A 20,170-nucleotide genomic window follows, 5' to 3' on the forward strand; every position below is an offset into this window, starting at 1 on the left:
ATTCTTGACTATATATTGCTGCTATGTCATACATAACTTTTGCTCTCTGAATCTCCGCCACCTTTTACTATCTTGACCAGAATATTAAAAAATAAATGTGTAAAAATGTTATTTTTTAGTTTTCACTTTGTTTCCCTGATAAAGCAGCGGGGGCGCTGAGGAGCTGGTTCAGACACTGATCATATGACAGCTCTTGTGTCCCACTTCCCCTCCCCGCTGGAAAACGCCACATCTGACAGGGAGGGAAACAGATACTACCACAGGGGAGTGTGATCAACGACTTCAAGATGCTGGCATTAATAAATCGGCTTTTGGACTGGTTCAAGTCTCTGTTTTGGAAGGAAGAGATGGAGCTTACGTTGGTCGGTCTGCAGTATTCGGGAAAAACAACTTTTGTAAACGTGATTGCTGTAAGTGTTCAGCGGCGGCGGCTAGCCAGCTTGCTAGGGTATTGCTAATAGCCTTAGCGCTAATAATGGGATAACAGTCATGAAGCTAGGTGCGGGCTAACTTAAACTGTTTGGGCTTTGGGATTAAAGCCGATGTAATATTCCACTTTTACTCGTGTGTCTCCGCCCCCTCTTTCGAGAACAAAACAAAACAAAGCAAAAACAAACAAACAAAAAAGAAATAAAACACCTGCCATGAAGTCGGGCAGTAGTTGATTTGCCAACTCAGTTGCTGTGCTAACTAGTTTGCTGCTTGTCGGTAGGTCGTCATCATCTGTTATCACTGTTAAACCCAAAACAACGTAGTTATATGTATCCTCTCCAGTATGTAACTGTAAGGAGTTTCAAGCTGTCAAGGCTTCTCTGTCACCAGGAAGTTAACAAAGATATATTTCCATTGCAACTATTGTCAGGAGTGCAGACAAACAGGATGGATCACAGTCATATGAGTGTTGTGGCATATCTATCTCTGTAGTAACACTATTAAACTATATATATATATATATATATATATATATATATATATATATTATATATATAAATATATATATATATATATATATATATATATATATATATATATATATATATAGGCAGACAAAACTGTATAGACAAAAATGGTATTTTTTTTATGTTTTATGCTTGTATATAGGTATGGACTAAAATAATGAGACAGATTGCTGTCTAAATATTTTTTGTGATAAAGTCACAGAAAACTATCTTCGTTTTTTTTTTTTGTTTTTTTTTTTGTTTTTTTACTTACTTTTTTTTTTTTTTTTTGGTGTTTTTTCAGTCAGCCATGATGTCTCTTTTGCAACTTTTACTGGGATGTCTCAAAAACTGCTTCTGGTGGTGCAATTTGCATTGTCTAATCACTAAAGTGCAACTTTTTCCCCTTTGCAATACAATGTATTGTGTAAAGAAAAACCTTATTTGGTTGAGGTGTCTCATAACCGTTTACACACATTTTCTTGGTTGATTAGTCCTCTCTGAAAACCAGTCAAATCTAACATTACAGGCTGTTAACTGACAGTGTTTGTGGTGCAGCCATTTGGCCATAAACTCCCATCTTGAGCTATGTTTTTGTTAATTGAGAATCCTGATTTTGATAAATAATTTATCTTAAAATGAAAGTTTTGTTAATTTTACAGAGTGCATCACATTGTAGGAAACTTTGTTAATAATGTTTGTGTTCTTGCGAATTGAATGCTACAAAGGTTTAGTAGAGCCAAGCAATTTTAGGAATTTAGGCCTAAAACTATTTTGCCAAGCTGCTTTCTGTCAGTGTGCTGCCACTTATTCAAACTTATGCAAACTTTTCTGTCTTTACATGGCTGGTTCAGTTTTTCAGAAATCGTTCATGCTGATTGATAAGTTCACTTTGGGTTTTATTTAATAAATGTGACAACCTAAATCCATCCAGTCCATCTAAAGTGTTCAGGAGATTAACTCATGGGAAAAAAAATCTAATTTAGTCAAGAGATTTTATTCAGACTTGTTTTTATAAAAAACTGGCAAGCTTTCATGGGTTCTTCCACTATTTGTTTACATTTTCTTCATTTGTTGGACTGTTGAACTTGCTATTTAAAGAACTTAGCTTTAGGAAACTATGGTAGACTTAAAAAAAAAAAAAAAAAAAATCATATTATGAAATTACTAATATAAATTTGCTGATAAATGGAAAATGATTATTTTTTTGGGAATTTTAAGTTGCACAAATGAAACACTTTTTCCCACTCGGCAATCATTACTATGATAATAAGATGGTGACTACAAATTCCTTGCCTTCACTTAATTTGGCATTATGGGTATACGAGACTAAAGGAATAATTTACTTAAAAACCCAGAGTTTGACAGTTTTGTTTTCAGGGCACACATGTCATGGGTTAAAAGGTTATCAGAGAAAGAAGTTGGTTTGCATGACTGTGCCATCTCCTTGATGCGTACGGGGTGAGAAAAATGCCCACACAGTCTGTGACGCAGCGTTTTGAGTACATGCATGGCTGTTGTGGGATTGGTTCCTCCTTCCTCAGTCATGAGACTGCTGCACTCATTTCCACTTAGCTTCATCAGGTGACTCTGGCAAGTCATGTGCCATAAAATATGTGTGTTTCAGATGGTGTGTGCACTCACAAAAAAAAGGCATGCATGAAGGAAATCACCAGTTTGTTAAATTGGATATTAAAGGGGAAGGGTACAAATTCATCTTACTGAAGCAGGTTGTTTTCTCCACTTCAGTTTGAAAATATCTGTACGCTGCAAAGGCAGAACATGGGGAGATGAAGTAGTTCATTATGCAGTTTGTTTGTGAGTTTGATGAATACATAAACGATTTTGATTGGATTATTTACTTTTATCAAATGCCAGGGTCTGTTTTTGTCAGTGTAGTAATGCAATAGAGTTTTAATCACATTTTACAGTATGTTAGCAACAGTTTATTATGTCTTCTGACAACATTTTATTATTTTGTCTTGCTCTGCTGTACAGTTCTGCTGTATAATGTTTAGTCAACTGTGCTCTTTTGGATTCTATTGTTGGCTAAATACAGCTCAGATGTAAACACAGTAAACTGTAATACAGAGTTTAAGTCTGCTTCTTTTACTAGATGAACTTGTCAAGCTTGCCTTACAAATACTCAGCTAACTTGGAGACATGAGAAGGTTAACGTCTCTGCCAGTACAAGACTTGTGCAAAAACTACTGAGTCAAATTTAATGAAACTTGTTGAAAATCTGGAGGGACAACCGTCATATAACATTTCTCTCAAATATTTAAATGCCTGCTTTTTTTCTTCCAGTCTGGGCATTTCAGTGAAGATATGATCCCTACAGTTGGGTTCAACATGAGGAAAGTCTCAAAAGGAAATGTCACCATCAAGGTTTAAATTTTGTCTGATTTCCTTCGAACATTTCTGTTAGAAAGATTGGTTTGTGTGACGACAGAAGCAGGTTGGATTTATTCTGTTGATTACTTTCCAAACAAAGTATCCTGTGTTATTCTGTAGATCTGGGATATAGGAGGACAGCCTAGGTTCAGGAGCATGTGGGAGCGGTACTGCCGGGGAGTTAATGCAATAGTGTGAGTATCCAATGCCTTTGATAACTTTCCTATGAATGACTTAGCTTTCAGTTGATGGAGAACTCGTACCGTTTATAAGTCAAACAATATTTGATGTGGGTCATTTTCAGGTACATGGTTGATGCAGCAGATCGAGAAAAGGTGGAGGCATCCAGAAACGAACTTCACAATTTATTAGACAAACCTCAGTTGCAAGGAATTCCTGTAAGTGTTTCTATCAAATTCATTTTAAAGTGCTGCGTAATTTCAGTAGCAGATATGCAAAAATTGTGGTGGTGTTTCAGTAACTTTCTGTACATTTCCTTCCTTCAGGTTTTGGTACTTGGCAACAAAAGGGATCTACCCAGTGCTCTAGATGAAAAGCAGCTCATTGAGAAAATGTAAGTATAAATAATAATAGTAAAAAAAAAAAAACAAATAATAAATGATGACTGGTAGATATTGGGGTGTTTTACTTTTATACCAGTTCACTGTAGGGTTACATTCACAAAAATGACTGTTTATTATTTATGATAGAGAACAATCTGGGAATCAGAATATCATTATTTGGATTTACCAAATAATGAAACACTAACGCTGTTTGTTTTATCTCACATTAGTTTAAACATTATGACACGTTTCCTCTTCCAGACAAGTTTAGCTAACTGGAGTTGTTTTTATTTGTAGACTGGCTCCCCCTGCTGCCAGCTTCTTCAATCACCAGATCAGACAATTATACTGACTACCATTTCGCTTGTTTATTTGTTCACATCTCTCTTACTTTTTTAATGATTTTTTTTTATAGGAATCTAGCAGCTATTCAGGACAGAGAGATATGCTGCTACTCCATTTCCTGCAAAGAAAAAGACAACATTGGTAAGTTGTTTTGTATATGTTTTCAGACAATAATAAAACCTCACTTGTATAGACTAAATGTTATTCCTGTTGGGATTCTCTATTTCCCTTTGAGATTTGTGGCGTTTCTAAATGGCCTTAAAGTTACAGAAACCAAAATCTCAACCAAATGATCTTCCTAAAACATTGTTTTTAATTCAAGCTTTTCTGCCTTTACTTTAACACATCCCTATGGGCACATTGGGAGGGGCTTTGAACAGGAGTGAAAACTGTTTCAGAAAGAGACACCCCAAAATGCCCGCAAATGTCTTCAAATAAAGCTGGAATGCAGTGCTGTTGTGTTAACCATAAAAAAAGCTTAATTATTGACAGCAGTGGAATACCTTGTGTTTGTGTAGTTGGATCTATGCAAAGAAATGCCCACATTGGGTTTTACCATTCAGTTAGTAATGACTTAATGATGATGTGCTTTTCTAATACTACATTTTTATTTGATTCCAGATATCACACTTCAGTGGCTCATCCAGCACTCAAAGTCCCGCAGAAGCTGAATCTTTTTGTTTGTTTGTTTTTTTCCCCAGCTGTATTTGCCATGTTATTGTCATGTCACATCCTTACCATTCTGCAGTGATGTTTAGCTGTATCGCCACTTCTTGAGCTGCACTATTCTGCTTGTGTCACACCTTTTTTTTTTCTGTGATTATTTCATAAATCAAAACAATGCACTACTAAGAATTCTGTTAGCAGATTTAAGAAAACATATTTGGCATTACACATCATGTGAAGCTGTACTTTAACCAGGAGAGGGGGGTGTGAATTTTCCCATTTCTGTAAAGCTTTGCTCTGTGATTGTCTGATGACCGTCACCCTTTGCTTGATCAAGACATGACTATTGTTTTAGAAAATTGTGCATTAAGTCCATTTAAACAGGTCTGTACAAATATCAATCGGAATATGATTTTTACCAATGTGGGATGTGTATGTATGAATATATGATTCTATTTAAAGTCTGAATGTACTAAAAGTAAAGCTGTACAGGATTGTGTGGTTCAGATTAGCCTTTGTAAAATAGCCCCTGTTGAATTGTCTTTTGTGCTGCCTTGATGCTGAAAGAGTGGAAGAATTTAAAGTGCCTTGCGCAGTGTCTCCCACCTCTGAAGCAAAGCAGCATGAAAGGTGTGCCTACCTGGATAGACTTAAAAACAACACGTCAATATATATAATTAAAAGGCATGCTTTTTAATTTAGAAATGACTGTTATTTGTACTTCTCTCTTTAAATTATACACCTTTTTGTCATTGTTCAGGCTGCATTCATAATAACAGTTAATGTTATTAATGTTAAAATATCTAAACTCTAGTGGGTGGTATGCAACTTTACTATAAAAATGCAGACTTGTACATAAGCACAGTATACACCTTAAGTACTTAAAGAGTATACTTTTGCTCTTATTGACTACTCAATGACATTTGTTTGCACACATGGGGGATTACAGGCCACTAAATGCAACAAATAAACACAAGGTATTACCAAATTCAGCCTGCTTCTGTGCACTTATCTATGTACAGCTTTAAATCCCAATTTGCAAAAAAAATTTTTTTAAAGAAAGATGTCTCGCACTTTGAAATGTAGATTGGTACAATATGATGCAGTCTTAAATTTATTTTCGGGACATTAATGTTAAAAGTCATAAAAAAGTTCATGTTATACATTTTCCTGAATCACTGTAACCACTCGCCCACGTCTGAGTGCTTTTGATCCTTTAGTGGAGATAAAGTTAGACACATTTTTGGATTTGATCATTTTGGGTTATAAATAACAGCCCGGTACCTAAACTAACATTTTTATGTGCAAACCTACCAGTTTGCTTGCTGTCAGTGGTTATGGGTAAGTTGTTATGAATTCAGTAGATCAACACGTTTTGCATGATTTTGTTTTACCTAAAAAACTGGTCCACAACCTTTTATATATTCAATACAGTCAGTATGACTAGAGCTTTTTGGAAAGGGCTCTTTATATTTGTTTATGCAACTTTAGCGGGATAACATTTCGATCATTTGAATGTTAATGGTCTTTCTAACTATCTTTTTCACATGTAAATTTGACCAAATAGTGTTTCGATTTCTTAACGTTCTTGTGGCTGTTTTCTATTGGTGCAGAGGACTGAAATGCCACGAATCACAGTGGAAAATTGACAGTACTGTGGCCAATCATCGGACGAATGTGCCCTGCTTGCTGGGCAACGACACAAACACAGCCAATCACAGATGGGGATCTGGGCGGGGCTAGTTTGTTGACAGGAAGTATGTGACGCGATTCACTACCACAGTCCCTCTGTGCTTGTAGTTTAGCTTGTCACACAGCGGACGTCAGTTTTGGGCATCAATAGGAGGTATGTGGACGTGAATTATGAGTTTTAACATCGAGCTGGGGCAAAAATGCAATGGAGGTCGATAGTTGTTGGTCTGGTCGTATTAAGACTGTCTCTCAGCTGTGTGCTGTGGTTAGCCTTCGGACTGGGAACCAACGTTAGCTGGGGGTTCAACTTCCACCTTGGTTTTAATTTGCACAAATTAGACTTGTTGTTCAGAGAGGAAAAGGAATCCGATCCAATAGCTAACTCATGGTCTCAACGAATACCGGGTCCCAAGTATGAAGAGACGGCGACCACCTGTGCCAAGGTTGGAGCGGACTCTCCCAGGAGGTCTTACCTGAGCCTCTTCGATGACAAGGACGAGTACGTCCGGAGATACAGCTCCTTCCCGGACACACTAAAGGCGAAAATGAAAGCCATGGCCAAAGAAATGTTCTATTTCGGATACGACAATTACATGAAATATGCCTTTCCAGACGACGAGCTGAATCCTATTGACTGTGAAGGGAGGGGTCCAGACGTGTTGAACCCGTGAGTCATCCTGAACTGGCTACACCTGACACTGTCCTGTACTGTAAGCTGCGATGGGCAGCCAGTTCTCCTAACTTTACTCTGCTGACAGTGGCTTGGGGTTTGTTTATTAAAGTAGCTACTCCCGCAGCTTTCAGTGGGCCTTGATTGGAAATAGAAGGTTTAAAAAGAAAAAGAAAAATCTTATTAATAATTGTATTGATATGCTGTTCAATTTCTCAGTAAGTCTTTTGAAATCAGGGAGCCGAGGGACCTGAAAGAGATAATTACCAAATAATAATCCATGAAAAGAGGGGTTCACTAACACATGCATGTTACTAATTATTATGTACACAGCTTATTATGTTACTTTAACATAAAATGGGGCTCTTGGCTTTTCTTTTAAGTATAAAGTCTTAAGGACACAGTGCAAGACAAGAAAACTAAAATATTTCATTCTAGCCAAAGCCTGGTCAATGAGGGGAAAAAAAAGCAACAAAACAAAAGTAAAAATAGAAGAAACAAAATAGTAACATGCTTGTTAAATTATCTTAGTTTTGCTAAATTAATGGGCTGATTTGCAAACAAAGCTATACCATTTCATGAAGTGAAAAATGGATATGAAATAGAAAAAGAAACTTTTTTTTTAAGTACGTTAAAGAATCCTGCAAACCGACCAGCGCAAACACTTGCTTAATCTTAATTTGATTAAACCTGAGATTGATTATTTTGTTTTATTGCGTTTAAAAGATAGAGTACCAAAACTGCATGTGCAATCAGACCCTGTTTATAAGATGACATTGGGCCATTGCTCCTGTTTATGGCAGATTACGAGCCCCGTGCTCGTGTTAAACAACTAAACTGTTCTCTAGATGCAGTTAAGGGTTGAATATCATCGATAGAGCTAGAAGTAAATGATACATTTGTGTTTTCTGACAGGGCAAAAACAATTTTTTTTTTTTTTTTTTTACAAGTGCAGAATAAACAATGTTATACATGAACTCTACTCCCCAGTCCAGTGATTAAAAATGTCAATTTTAAAATGTGTATCAAATTTAGTTTTTAGTAAAGAGTTCCCTTATTTTCACTTTGAAGTAACTGTGTTTGGACTTGACAAGTTATTTGGGCTGAACTAAATGATAATATGACTTTAATGTCAAATGAATGGAAAAGAAATTGCACTTTTTATATGCTTTCTTTGAGAAATAAACTGATGTTGGTTGTGTTTATAGCTCTTGTAGAAGAGAATATAACATTTTTGTCATTAGATTAGCTTTTGTTTAACTTCAGACTGTTGCAAGTCCTATTTGCAGTGTGAGTTCACCCAGTTCAATAGAAAAGTCTTAAATAAAATGCATTTTAATCTTTCCACATCATCTGCAAAAACAAAACTTTGCACTTAGCTTGCAGTTAGCTTTCTTTTTCTTTTTTTTTAATTAGTTCCAGTTTTTTTTTTTTTTTTTTTTTTTTTAAATTTTATTTTTTTAATTATATATATCTCCCATTTGTTCATTAAACCACAGATCCTGTTTTTACTGCTTTCGTTTCAGGTCAAACATAAACATAAATGATGTTTTGGGGAATTATTCTCTCACACTCATCGACACTTTGGACACGCTGCTGGTGAGCTTTTTTTCTACTCAGTTTCTGTATTGTTTAGTTCACACAGTGTTCTGCAGAGTTGGATCAAATTCTTTTGAACTGAGACAAAGCAAAGCTCTCCAGGTCACATGATCCCATGAGGGATGGATCCGCTCCTGCAAAGTTACATTGTCTGGTTTCTGAAGAGGGCAGCGCTTCGTAGCATCAACACAAATCTAGTGCTGTATAGTGACCCCAGAACTTATCCATTATTACTTACATTTGGCACATGTTTGGGTCAAAAGTTACAGGGTATCCTTTTAAGCAGAACATTAATGCACTATGAAGGAAACTAGGCTTTGCTGTAGTTAAACTGGGTGCTTTATCTTCCCAGGTGCTCGGCAATGTGACAGAATTCCAGAGGGCTGTCAAACTGGTCATAGATACGGTATCTTTTGACAAGGATTCGACTGTGCAGGTTTTTGAGGCAAACATCAGGTACAAGTGTTACTCAGACCATGCAGTTTTTACTCCATTTTAAAATATGGATGTCATCATATTTTACATTTCACGATGTTGTCCTTTTTTAGATATTTGGTAATTCAGCAGTTATTTTCAGCAACATTTTATTTCAACATGGCAATCTTAAAACATCTAGTATCTTCAGATGATTGTTGGAGCTCTAGCCTTAAATATCCTATTTGTTTTCTTCAGTTTTACACAATCAGACTAAAACATTTAGACTTTTTAATTTGCTTTAAGGATCTTGGGAAGTCTCATCTCAGCGCATATTCTGTTGACTGACCAAAAGCATCCATTTGGCAAGGTTGGCTTTGAAGGTTATGATAATGAGCTGCTGCACTTGGCTCACGACTTGGCTGTCCGCTTGCTGCCAGCCTTTGAAAACACCAGCACGGGGATTCCATACCCCAGGGTAAGTGTAAATGAGAAACGTGAAAAATTCTTGTCTACACCTGCTTCTTTTAATCTGATTTCTCTGACCCACACAGTCAGCAACTATGTTCATTTGTATCTTCAACACAGGTGAACCTGAAGTCTGGTGTTCCTCCTGACAGCGTCAACGAGACCTGTACTGCAGGAGCTGGCTCCTTGCTGGTGGAGTTTGGGATTTTAAGCCGCTTAATTGGAGATTCGACATTTGAATGGGTGGCTAGACGAGCTGTCAGAGCTCTGTGGAATCTGAGAAGCAACGAAACTGGTCTGTTGGGTATGTACAGCTTGAAAGCTGTGTGAAAGACTATTCATACTTTTACTTCCTTTTTACCTGCTGTATGCTTTACATCTTCTTTTTTACCTTCTGGTGTGTACGGAATTTGAAAGTTTAAGGAGCTTTCTGTGGTTTCTTTCTTTAGGAAATGTTGTTAACATCCAAACTGGCCAATGGGTCAGCAAGCAAAGTGGTCTTGGAGCCGGAATGGACTCCTTCTATGAGTACTTGCTCAAATCATACATTCTTTTTGGTGAAAAAGAAGACTACCACATGTTTCAAGCTGCTTATAAGAGCATACAAAACCATCTGAGAAGAGGGTGAGTCTCATACAGAAGGGATGGGAGTTCTGCCAAAGTGTTTTGGTGGTATTGATGTGATGTGAAACAAAACAGTAGGGTCAGAGTTTCTCTGGAAGTTGCCAGTGTTCTGGCTAGAGCATGTAGAAACCTGGATTCTGGGCCTGAAAGTCTTGAGTTTTCTGCTGAGGCACATGCAGTCAGTGAAACCCAAAAAATATTTATAATCAACAAACACTAATGAGTAGCTGTAAAGCAGTGTGTGAAGTCCAGTTTTGTAGAGTTAAGCAGCCAAAAGAAGATCCATTTAAGTTTCACTATGGATATGAATGTATCTCAAAGTTTACTTATATAACTTCATTAAGAGGCTGCAACTTTCAGTTTTACATCCTCAAATCTCTATTTTCTATCATTTGCAGGACATGACATTAAATATTGTAAAATATATATGTTTTTCTATTTTCAGGCGAGAGTCCTGCAACGAAGGAGAGGGTGACCCGCCTCTTTATGTTAATGTAAATATGTTTAGTGGTGAAATAATGAACACTTGGATTGACTCCCTTCAGGCCTTTTTTCCTGGGCTGCAGGTTAGGATCTTACCACACATAGAAAGATCTTGTGTACAAGTGAAATTTTATTAAACTAAAGTAAGAATGCTCTTTTTTTTTTATTTTTTTATTATTATAGGTGCTGAATGGTGACGTAGACGATGCCATTTGCCTGCATGCCTTCTACTATGCCATCTGGAAACGCTTTGGAGCTTTGCCTGAGAGGTATAACTGGCAGCTACAAGCACCTGATGTCCTCTTCTACCCTTTAAGACCAGAACTGGTGGAGTCCACTTACCTCCTGTACCAGGTGACACCACTCACCTGCAGTGCTGTTGTTAACCCTAATTCACATTTGCTTGAATCAGTTTATCTGTAAAGTACTCTGAGATAGCTGTTTTGAATTGCTGTTATGCAAATAAAGCTAAATTGAATAGAATATTTTTCCACAGGCGACCAAAAATCCTTTCTATTTGCATGTTGGAATGGATATTCTTCAGAGCCTTGAGAAAAACGCCAAAGTCAGGTGTGTATAGCAATTTCTCTGGCTGTGTGGTAGATTTGTGTCTACTTTGGGCTGAGCTGTACCATGTTGTTTGTAGATGTGGGTATGCCACTCTCCACCATGTGGTGGACAAATCTAAAGAGGATCGCATGGAGAGTTTTTTCCTCAGTGAGACCTGCAAATACCTTTACCTGGTAAGTTACAGTCTGAGTGTGTCAGACATGCGTGAGAGGAAAATATTATAGAAATCACTGCATTCAGACAAAAGCTTTCTAACTCTTCAATTGATCATTTCCTTCCCCTAATTCATTTTTATAAATCAGTGCTGTATCGGTGCAGCTCTCTCTTACTTTTAAATGTGTTAAACAATTTGCCACGGACAAAAGTGCTGTCTTGCGACCAGAAATAAAAGCTGTAAAATGGTGGAATTTATTCTGAGACTTGTTTAGGCATATACATTGAGTGTCTAAACCTAACCCTTCAAGAATGACAGCGAAGTACTGAATATATTTGGTAAGATGGAGCGCAAAATCAGGGTATATTGGCTCCTTGAAGCCACCAGTTATTCCAGTCTACTTTCTTAACAGTGTTTTTGGGAAGATAAAACATGGCAAATATGAATTTTGTGGCATTATGACAAAATACAATAAAAAAATAAGTAGACAGGCCAGAGTTTTGGAAGATTAATGTAAGCACGCAGAGGCTGGAGCTTTCAAAATTTATTCCTTTTGTCAATTATCAAACTTAATATGTAAAACTATTCTTTTCATATTATACAAAATAACAATTTTAAGCACAAATGATTTCCACTTGGCATGTGAGACACAGGTGTTACTTATCCTCTGACATTTTTAGGACATTGTATAACTTGTGATGCTATGTAGTGGTGAGTGTGTAGACTTATTAATGAGTTGGATGCCCTTCACTTGCTGGGACTGGAAGAGAAACCAAGGTATAATCAAATCACATAAGTCTGAATGGGGGTGAAAAGGTCTCATTGTAAGCTAACAAAAACAAAACACTTTGTATTTACAGGTGAAAATATGTTCAATCTTATAAAAACATTATTTTCCAGTTTTGTCTGAATGACCCAGACTCTTGCTAAGTTAAATTCTGTGCAGCCACTTCCTTTTTGAATGATTTTCTTTTACATGCATTGCAGCTTTTTGACGAGGACAACCCACTTCACAGATCTGATAACAAGTACATCTTCACTACCGAGGGCCACGTCGTGCCTATAGAAAAACGCTTCAGGGAGAAACAGTGGAACGATTTGTTTCCATGTGAGGAGGGAGCATTGGCAGCAACTCAGCCAAACAATCAGCCACCCCCGAGCAACATCAGCAATGTGAGACCAGAATTTCCTGTGAGCCCAGCTAACTTTTCCCACTGTTGCGGGAATGGTAAGAATCTAGTTTAGTTACATTTGTTCCTTATTTCTCTCTGCAGTGTAACAGGATCCCAGAGGAGCGGCGGTATGCCCTGCCACTGAAGAGCATTTACATGAGGCAGATCGATCATATGGTGGGACTTTTTGGATAAAAAGAAAGGAAGTTGGGACACTGGCTTAAAAAAAAAACAAAAAAAACAAAACCTTCAGTGCACTTTCCTAATTGCTGATGCTGTGATCTCAGAAGAGCAAATTGAACTTTTTGTTGTGTCTGTTCTGCTGTTCTGGGTTCAAGCAGGAAACTGACGGTAATGGAGTCCTGAGAAATCTGTACGTTACATGCTGTGCTAAATTCAGAAGCTTAGGTGGGTATTTTTTTTCCTCATTTGGTGAGTGACCATAACGTCAACAAAGATGACAACTCGGTTGGAAAACGTGGAGTCGACTCCATTGAACTCTTGCATGGTAACAAACTGAGATTAAGTTGTTTTAGATAAAGTGATTGCTTCTTGTGGAGCAAACAGGAGGAAAGTCTGTTTAGGGCTGAGTGTGTTTATGTGCGTGAGTGTGTGTGTGTGTGTGTGTGTGTGTGTGTGTGTCTGTTTTTCAAATTACAGTTGAGCTGTGAATCATAATGTTTATGGGAACAGTGCCATTTAATCGAAAAAGCATAGCCTATAAAAACGCTGAAAAAGAACAAAATCTTGAACCACGATGATCAGTGCCTCTTTGCAGTTGATTCACTTGACTAGATTTGTGCTTCAAAATAAGGGCTGCATATTAACAAAGGTTATAGTTTAAGCACATTCAGTAAAACGCTACTCTGCATGAGGTTGTTTGAAATTGTGCCTGCACAAACATCGCTTTTCTTTTGTACATCTAAGGTTCATTTTCAGATTTATTGAAAGAGTTGTCAAGTCTCTTCCACTGCGGATTTTCCCCCTCATAAACAGCATTTAAGGACAAACTGCATCTCGCCTGTTGGCTGTTAACTATTTTCTCATAATGGGGATTTTACTTAATACTCATAAAAACAGAATTGTTAATCTCACATGCTCGTGGTAACTTTATATGTCACACAGTTGTGCCACGACCTCATGAAAGTAATTTTCAGGATAATGCTTTCAAGTGCCTTTTATTTGTCTTGGTATTTCTGGGTGCCATACTGTGTATACTAGTTGTGCATAACTTTGTTAAAAATGTTTTAAGGCCACTGTCAACATTGCACAAAAATGTCATTCCATGTGTTTGTGCAGTTTTACACTTATAATGAGATGAAACTCTTGTTTAGACACAAAAACAAAGCCATGAAATGAGTGCTTTTTGTTTTGGTTTTTAATGCTAGGTCATGTTTAATAAGTGTAGTCTTCTGTTTTTTAAATGTTTTTTTTTTTTTCTTGTTTATGGACATAAAAGTTGTCTCACTTTTTTTCTTCTTAAGTGCACATCATACTTATTAATGGCCATGTGGTACGAACTCAGGGTTTAATAAAAAATAAAGAAGTTAGTTAATGCTTTCATGTGAAATAAAAACTTTCTTGTAAGGTTGCCTAGCATGTCTGAAGAAAATCTTCAGTATTTATGTTGAAAATGTTACAGTTCGGTTGTCGGTCAGCACTGAAATACTGTGAATGTTTGTTGATGGTTCACACAGAGTGAAAGAGTGTTTGGTTAGTATTAATCTATTGGATGAACATCCTTACTGTACATTTACTGTATTGCTCGCGATACATTATGTCACAAATTAGACAATCTCTGGCTGTGGGAAATAACTACCCGTTTCTTTATCTGTTTTAATTTCCTTGGTCTATAAAAGTCTTTCTGGTATATTACTATACTCATTTTGTATTTAGAAGGTGTTTTGGGGACTTTATATGTTCACTTTCTACCTTGCAAGGAGATGAATAGTAAGATTGATGAAGCTAAGGGCTCTGGGTAACAGGTCCTAAACATCAGATAACGTTTGTTGCTTTAAAATTGTAGATATTTGACTAATCTGTCGAGGCGTTCACATATTTGCGCAATAATTTACTTTGTGGTATTTTGACGAGTAAACCATGAAGAAATGAGCTTGAAGGGGAATTGAGATCCTTCTGGAAATTTGATGAAACCATGTATTTACTGCATTTTAAGTCAACCCCTCATTGGTTTGTTTAGCACAAAAACTGGAAATGGCTATTCTCTGTTCAAGTTTTTACAAACAAAACTCATCATATTTAGCATAAAAACAGATGCCATATAATTGTTATATGCTAGTTTTTTAGATGGAGCATGCGAACTTTGAAATTCAAACGTGTTTACAAATGTTTACCTATCTTTAAAGAACAAATAAAGCAAATTCAAAGGGTTTTATGGAAACAAGTTCTATGCATTACATGATGTTTAAGACGGGTCTATATTCACAAATCCATACTGCAGTGAAGTTCATTATTCATCTGATACTTTTCCAGTTATTCATTTTCATTTAATTTGCTTGCTTAATTCTTGTTACTTAAATATACCGCTACACTACAGGGCATGTTGGAGATGTCAGACTATTTAGAGTTGCTAAATTTGTGTAAAAACAATCATTGCAACAATGAGGTTAGCATTTGGTTACTTTTGAGATTGTGGAAAGAAAAAAACCAAAACAAAAAACCAATGGCAGTAAAATCATAGGTTGGTACATAAGGATCCTAAACTGTGCTCCTTTTATTTCTTCTCTTTAAAAATAAACAAACAAACAAAAAAAAAACTTTGTAGCTTTTTTATTTTTGTTTTCATTTATTTACTGCTGTCAGTCTTGTGCCCCTACCAGAAAAAGTGCGTATGGCAGCCCGCGGATATTTTGCATTAATTGTTGAGGATGTGAACAAATTAAACTAACAGACTATTTTTGAGGCAGACATGATAATCACAGTGTTAAAAGCAAGTATATTATTTGCTTAAGTCTCTTCCTCATCTATCTTTGTGCTTACACTGTACTAACCCAAGATCTGTCCATCAAGGTGTGTCATGGACACACCCCCAAAGTCTGAGAGCAGAGGTTATTCTGTGAATTTGACACCTCAAACCCTTTTATTTGCTTGTTGATTGTTTTAATTCTTTGTGTTTGGCACAAAGAATGTAGATTTCTTTTTGCTCCACTCAAACTTTAAGCTAATCTAAGCTACTTGTGTTATGCAGCCCTCCAGCTGTAACATTTCGTGAACTCTGTGTTTCTTTTCCCTCACATCTACTTTCTACTACAAGCCTATAATGACTGGACATTGAAGTCACTATGATAACTCCACACAAAGAGCAGTAATCAAAACTATATTCCAAACTATTTCTATCATCTATTTGCATATAATATAGTGTTGTTTAACCTCAAACAGGAGCAGTGTCGGTGCTTGGTAGGAGCCTGTAGTATCCTGTGAAATGAATAAATGAAAGATTATAGCAATACATTGCTGTGTTGCTTTTAATTTTTGAAAAATGGAAAAGTGCAGAATTTTCTACAGAAGCTTTAATAATAATGACGGTTTACATTTTTTCTGTTGTTTCTGTACATGATATAGTTTGCTCAAAGGCTTTCAGACAGGGTTCTTTAGATCAAAAATACATCTACCACTCAACAAAATTACAGATCAACATGGTATCCCCATAAATCAACTCTCCAATAGAAATCTGGTTATTTACATACACTGGCCCTTTCAACTACTGCAAAAAAAAACAAAAAAAAAAAAAACTTACATATTCTAACACTTCCCTCAAAAATTCAACTTGTGACCTTTGTAAATTGTGTTACAAACTGTTTTGTTTTGTGTCTGTGCATAAAAGCCATTTCTAGAGACCAGAGTTCATTTTAAAGTCTAACAGAGGCTGAAGTGCTTATGCAGGTGGTGAGGCCGTCTTGTTTGCTCTTTGGCCGCTTACTGGAACGTTAGCTGGAAATCTATTCACATCGATACATGTGAGAAGAAATCAGTTTATGCTTTTGACAAATGCTTTTGATGTGTTAACTACAGACTGCGTGGCCCTCCAAAGACGAGTTCAAGAGACTCGAGAGAAGTTAGCTTGACTAAAAATTCAACTCATCTGAAATCTGAACAGGATTTTCTGACTTAAGAGCTGTCTTCAAGTCTCAGTCGACATGAAGTCTTTGGTCAAAGCTACATGTTAGTTTAGAACACAACAAATTGTTTTTTTTTTTTTAATTTATTATGTTTTAAATTCGCTGGTTCGAAGGTGGTTCTTTGAGGGGACAGTTTCCATCATTGGTCCTCAGTTTGTATTGAGGAGGGATTAGTGGGAACATGATGGGGCTGACGGCGCCCTGTAAGAAGAAACATAATCACTGGTTAGATGGGTCAGACGTTAAAAGGATTTTAACTCACAGTATTTTATGTCTTTGCTCACCTGTGGGTCTTTAGAAGAGACCGCAGTCTTTCAGGTTTTCTTTGATGATGATGTCGGTTACGGCATCGAACACAAACTTGACGTTCTCTGTGTCTGTGGCGCAGGTCATGTGAGAGTAGATTTCTTTGATATCTCTGCGCATATTCAGGTCCAGGAACTGCATTTTGATGTAGTTTCCAGCATCCTCATAGGTATTGGGTCCTAAATGAGACAACAGTAGAATCAAAAAATTGTTACCTAGTCATTTTTTTTTTTTTTTTTTTGTTGAAATCTGCTGTGATGTACAAGTGACGATGGTCTCACCATCATATTCAGGGAAACACATGCTGAGATGAGCCTTCTTGATCTTCTCAATGAACACGTCTTTCTTGTTGAGGAAGAGTACGATGGAAGTGGTCGCAAAGTAGCGGTGGTTGCAGATACTGTTGAACAAGTGCAGACTCTCGTGCATTCGATTCTGAAAGCCAAAGTTCAGCGAGGAGCACGTCAAGTGAAAATGATTGTTGATTCTTTTTTCAAGAAGATTCAGCCACAAATTACACATAAAAAGCATATAGAGCATTTAGAAAGCATGAAATAACTTTTCATACCACTTCGTCATCCTCCACCAACACCATGTCGTAGGCGCTCAAAGCAGCAATGAAGATGATGCAAGTCACACCTTCGAAACAGTGAATCCACTTCTTCCTCTCTGACCTCTGGCCACCCACATCAAACATTCTGCACACACACAGGAGGGTAAATGTTAGTTCTTGTTATTAACACAGTGGGGACCGCTTGATATTGTCGTTTGTATCCAACTGAGGAATTGGACCCACCTGAAATTGAGATCTTTGAAGGAGAATTGGGTCTCAATGATACCAGTGGTCTTCACTCTTGATCGCAGCACATCCTGCTCAGTCGGGACATAGCCTGGTTGGATCAGTCGCTCCAAGTCATTCAGGTAACTGTGGGGGAAATGAAATCCAGTCAAGGGTCACGTTATAGTATGACATGTTTAAACTCCAGTTTGTGGTTTCTTACTATCCAGCAGAGTCGTTGAGCTGGTACTCTGAAGCCCTGTCAAAGCATGCCTGGATGCCAGAATCCTTCCACAGACGTAAGATGATGTCTGACATTTCTTTTGGCATGGTGCCCTCCTCAATGGTGTCTGCGAGATGCATGAGTTTCCTGGCATCATCCTATAGGGAGGACACAAAGGGACGGTTGCACATAGATGTTTAGTGATCTGTTCGTAAACTGAGACTGAACCTAATGAGCACGTGGAAGCGTGCCCCTACCTGCTGATCAGAGTGGCCATAGTTAATATTGAGTGTGTTCATGGCCTTCACAATGGCCATGATGGACTGCAGGGTGTTGCTGTAGATGATGGTAATGAACTCCAAGCACTCTTCAAGTGAATAACCATCTTTGTGGATAATTCTGTTGAGAAAGTAATGCAGTTTAAAGCCAATCTGATATGAAATGGGATGTTTCTGATATGCAAAGTTAAACATCTTACTTCATCTGTTTGACAATGGTGCTTTTGCCTGATTCTCCAGCACCTACATGACAGGAGAAAAATCATCGTTCATTAAATCCCCAAAAAGCTCAAACTATACTTTTATGTTAAACTATATTTGATTAACTTTAATTATAAATGTGAAAATGTTTTAGGATTTAGAGAAATGTTTTATGTTTTATTAATGTATTCACTTTTAATTGAAGTGTCTGAATGACTTGTGTTTATTACAGGAAATTTCTTTTATTAGACAACGGATCCCAACAGATTGTAATACTTCTTACTTTGGATTTAATCTCTTTCTCTGACCCTGACCTACATTATCGGAAATGATGACTTGAAATATGAAACAATACCTAGAGCAGCTTAGCATGTTTACAGTCTTATTTATCCAGTTCAAATGGCAAAATCTTGCACGTGGCAGGAGATATAAATTCAAAATTCCTCTAAATTTTGCAGCATAAACTGAAAAAAAGATGTTAAACTGAAAAGAAAAAACCCAAACAAGTAATAAAAAAAAAAAAAACACCCAACAACAACAAATTCAGACTCAGACTCTGACGGTAACACCTGCCAGATTCCTCTCATTGATCTAAAAACCTCATGCATGCGATGCCTTTAGGTTGTGGTTTTACTGCTGCATTTAGGTTTGGGGAGGTATCTGTGTCCTTCATGGCTAAGCCCTTTGTGCTGGAAGACCTGTTGCATCAGGATTATCAGAGGATTGGCTTGTGTGATTATCAAAGTGTCCCAGCAATTAAGATACACAAGTGTTAAGCCTTTACTTGACTGAAACATATTTTATCAATTTATCACTGTAAATCGTCTAAAATTGTGCAAAAATACAGTCATAAAAAATAATGACAACTATCTATAGCAATATTTTTATGTTTCACAGCATGATGACTCCTCAATGCGAATTAAAATCAAATGTGTGAATATCTGAAGAGAAAAAATGTAAGAAAATTAAGTAGTTAAGTGTGTTTTGTTTTCTGAAAACCAACTTTTGTGTAAACACATGAACAAATAAGTTTTATATGTTCAGAAAACAGACAAAAATAAAAAGTAATATCATTTTTATGAAGTCTTAAACAAGAACAATATAAAGAGCCGATGAATCGTACTATTAATGCACCTGAAACATTTTGCTGTCTGGATCAGCCAGCTTGTCTGACTTTACCTAGCAGCAGCAGCTTGACAGTTCTTGCATCCTTGTCAGCATCCTCCTTCAGCTTCTTCTCCAGCTCTCTGGAGCGTTTCTCCTCAGCGCTAGCTCCGGCCCCCATCCTACTTTTTCCCGGCTTGGGCCCCTCTGCTCAAAAGCCAAATGTCAGGAAAAATAGAAGCAGGTCCTGGCTGCTCGCCTTCTACTGTCTGGTCCGCGCCTTCAAGTATGCAGCTGGCACATCAACTGCCTGCAGCAAACACTGGAGAATGTTTGAGTATTTTCCTGTCTTAGAAGAGGATTTTGGGCACCCCCTGCCCACCTGACCA

General features: G+C 37.2%; 3 protein-coding genes across 3 annotated transcripts; 2 read left to right on the top strand and 1 right to left on the bottom strand.

Moving 5' to 3' along the window:
- The first annotated feature begins 243 nt into the window (after nucleotides 1–243).
- Nucleotides 244–5,884, top strand: LOC306757586 (ADP-ribosylation factor-like protein 8B-A). The gene is made up of 7 exons (XM_079242684.1): nucleotides 244–410; nucleotides 3,246–3,326; nucleotides 3,453–3,526; nucleotides 3,637–3,730; nucleotides 3,839–3,906; nucleotides 4,311–4,381; nucleotides 4,862–5,884. The coding sequence occupies exons 1-7, from the start codon at nucleotides 288–290 to the stop codon at nucleotides 4,909–4,911; spliced, it is 561 nt and encodes a 186-aa protein (XP_079098810.1). The 5' UTR covers nucleotides 244–287; the 3' UTR covers nucleotides 4,912–5,884.
- A 914-nt stretch (nucleotides 5,885–6,798) lies between these two features.
- On the top strand, nucleotides 6,799–13,100 carry edem1 (ER degradation enhancer, mannosidase alpha-like 1; the record flags this gene model as incomplete). Its single annotated transcript, XM_079242753.1, has 12 exons — nucleotides 6,799–7,265; nucleotides 8,795–8,867; nucleotides 9,220–9,323; nucleotides 9,588–9,759; nucleotides 9,870–10,053; nucleotides 10,199–10,373; nucleotides 10,819–10,939; nucleotides 11,040–11,210; nucleotides 11,353–11,426; nucleotides 11,503–11,599; nucleotides 12,568–12,753; nucleotides 12,855–13,100. The coding sequence occupies 12 exons, from the start codon at nucleotides 6,799–6,801 to the stop codon at nucleotides 12,945–12,947; spliced, it is 1,917 nt and encodes a 638-aa protein (XP_079098879.1). The 3' UTR covers nucleotides 12,948–13,100.
- Nucleotides 13,101–17,185: 4,085 nt separating this feature from the next.
- Nucleotides 17,186–19,962, bottom strand: gnat1 (guanine nucleotide binding protein (G protein), alpha transducing activity polypeptide 1; the record flags this gene model as incomplete). The annotated part of the gene is made up of 8 exons (XM_079241945.1): nucleotides 17,186–17,376; nucleotides 17,479–17,632; nucleotides 17,766–17,895; nucleotides 17,994–18,122; nucleotides 18,199–18,356; nucleotides 18,456–18,597; nucleotides 18,677–18,719; nucleotides 19,857–19,962. The coding sequence occupies 8 exons, from the start codon at nucleotides 19,960–19,962 to the stop codon at nucleotides 17,186–17,188; spliced, it is 1,053 nt and encodes a 350-aa protein (XP_079098071.1).
- Between the last annotated feature and the right edge of the window lie 208 nt (nucleotides 19,963–20,170).

The sequence above is a fragment of the Telmatherina bonti genome, assembly GCF_933228915.1.
Source record: "Telmatherina bonti genome assembly, chromosome: 6".
Lineage (NCBI taxonomy): Eukaryota > Metazoa > Chordata > Actinopteri > Atheriniformes > Telmatherinidae > Telmatherina > Telmatherina bonti.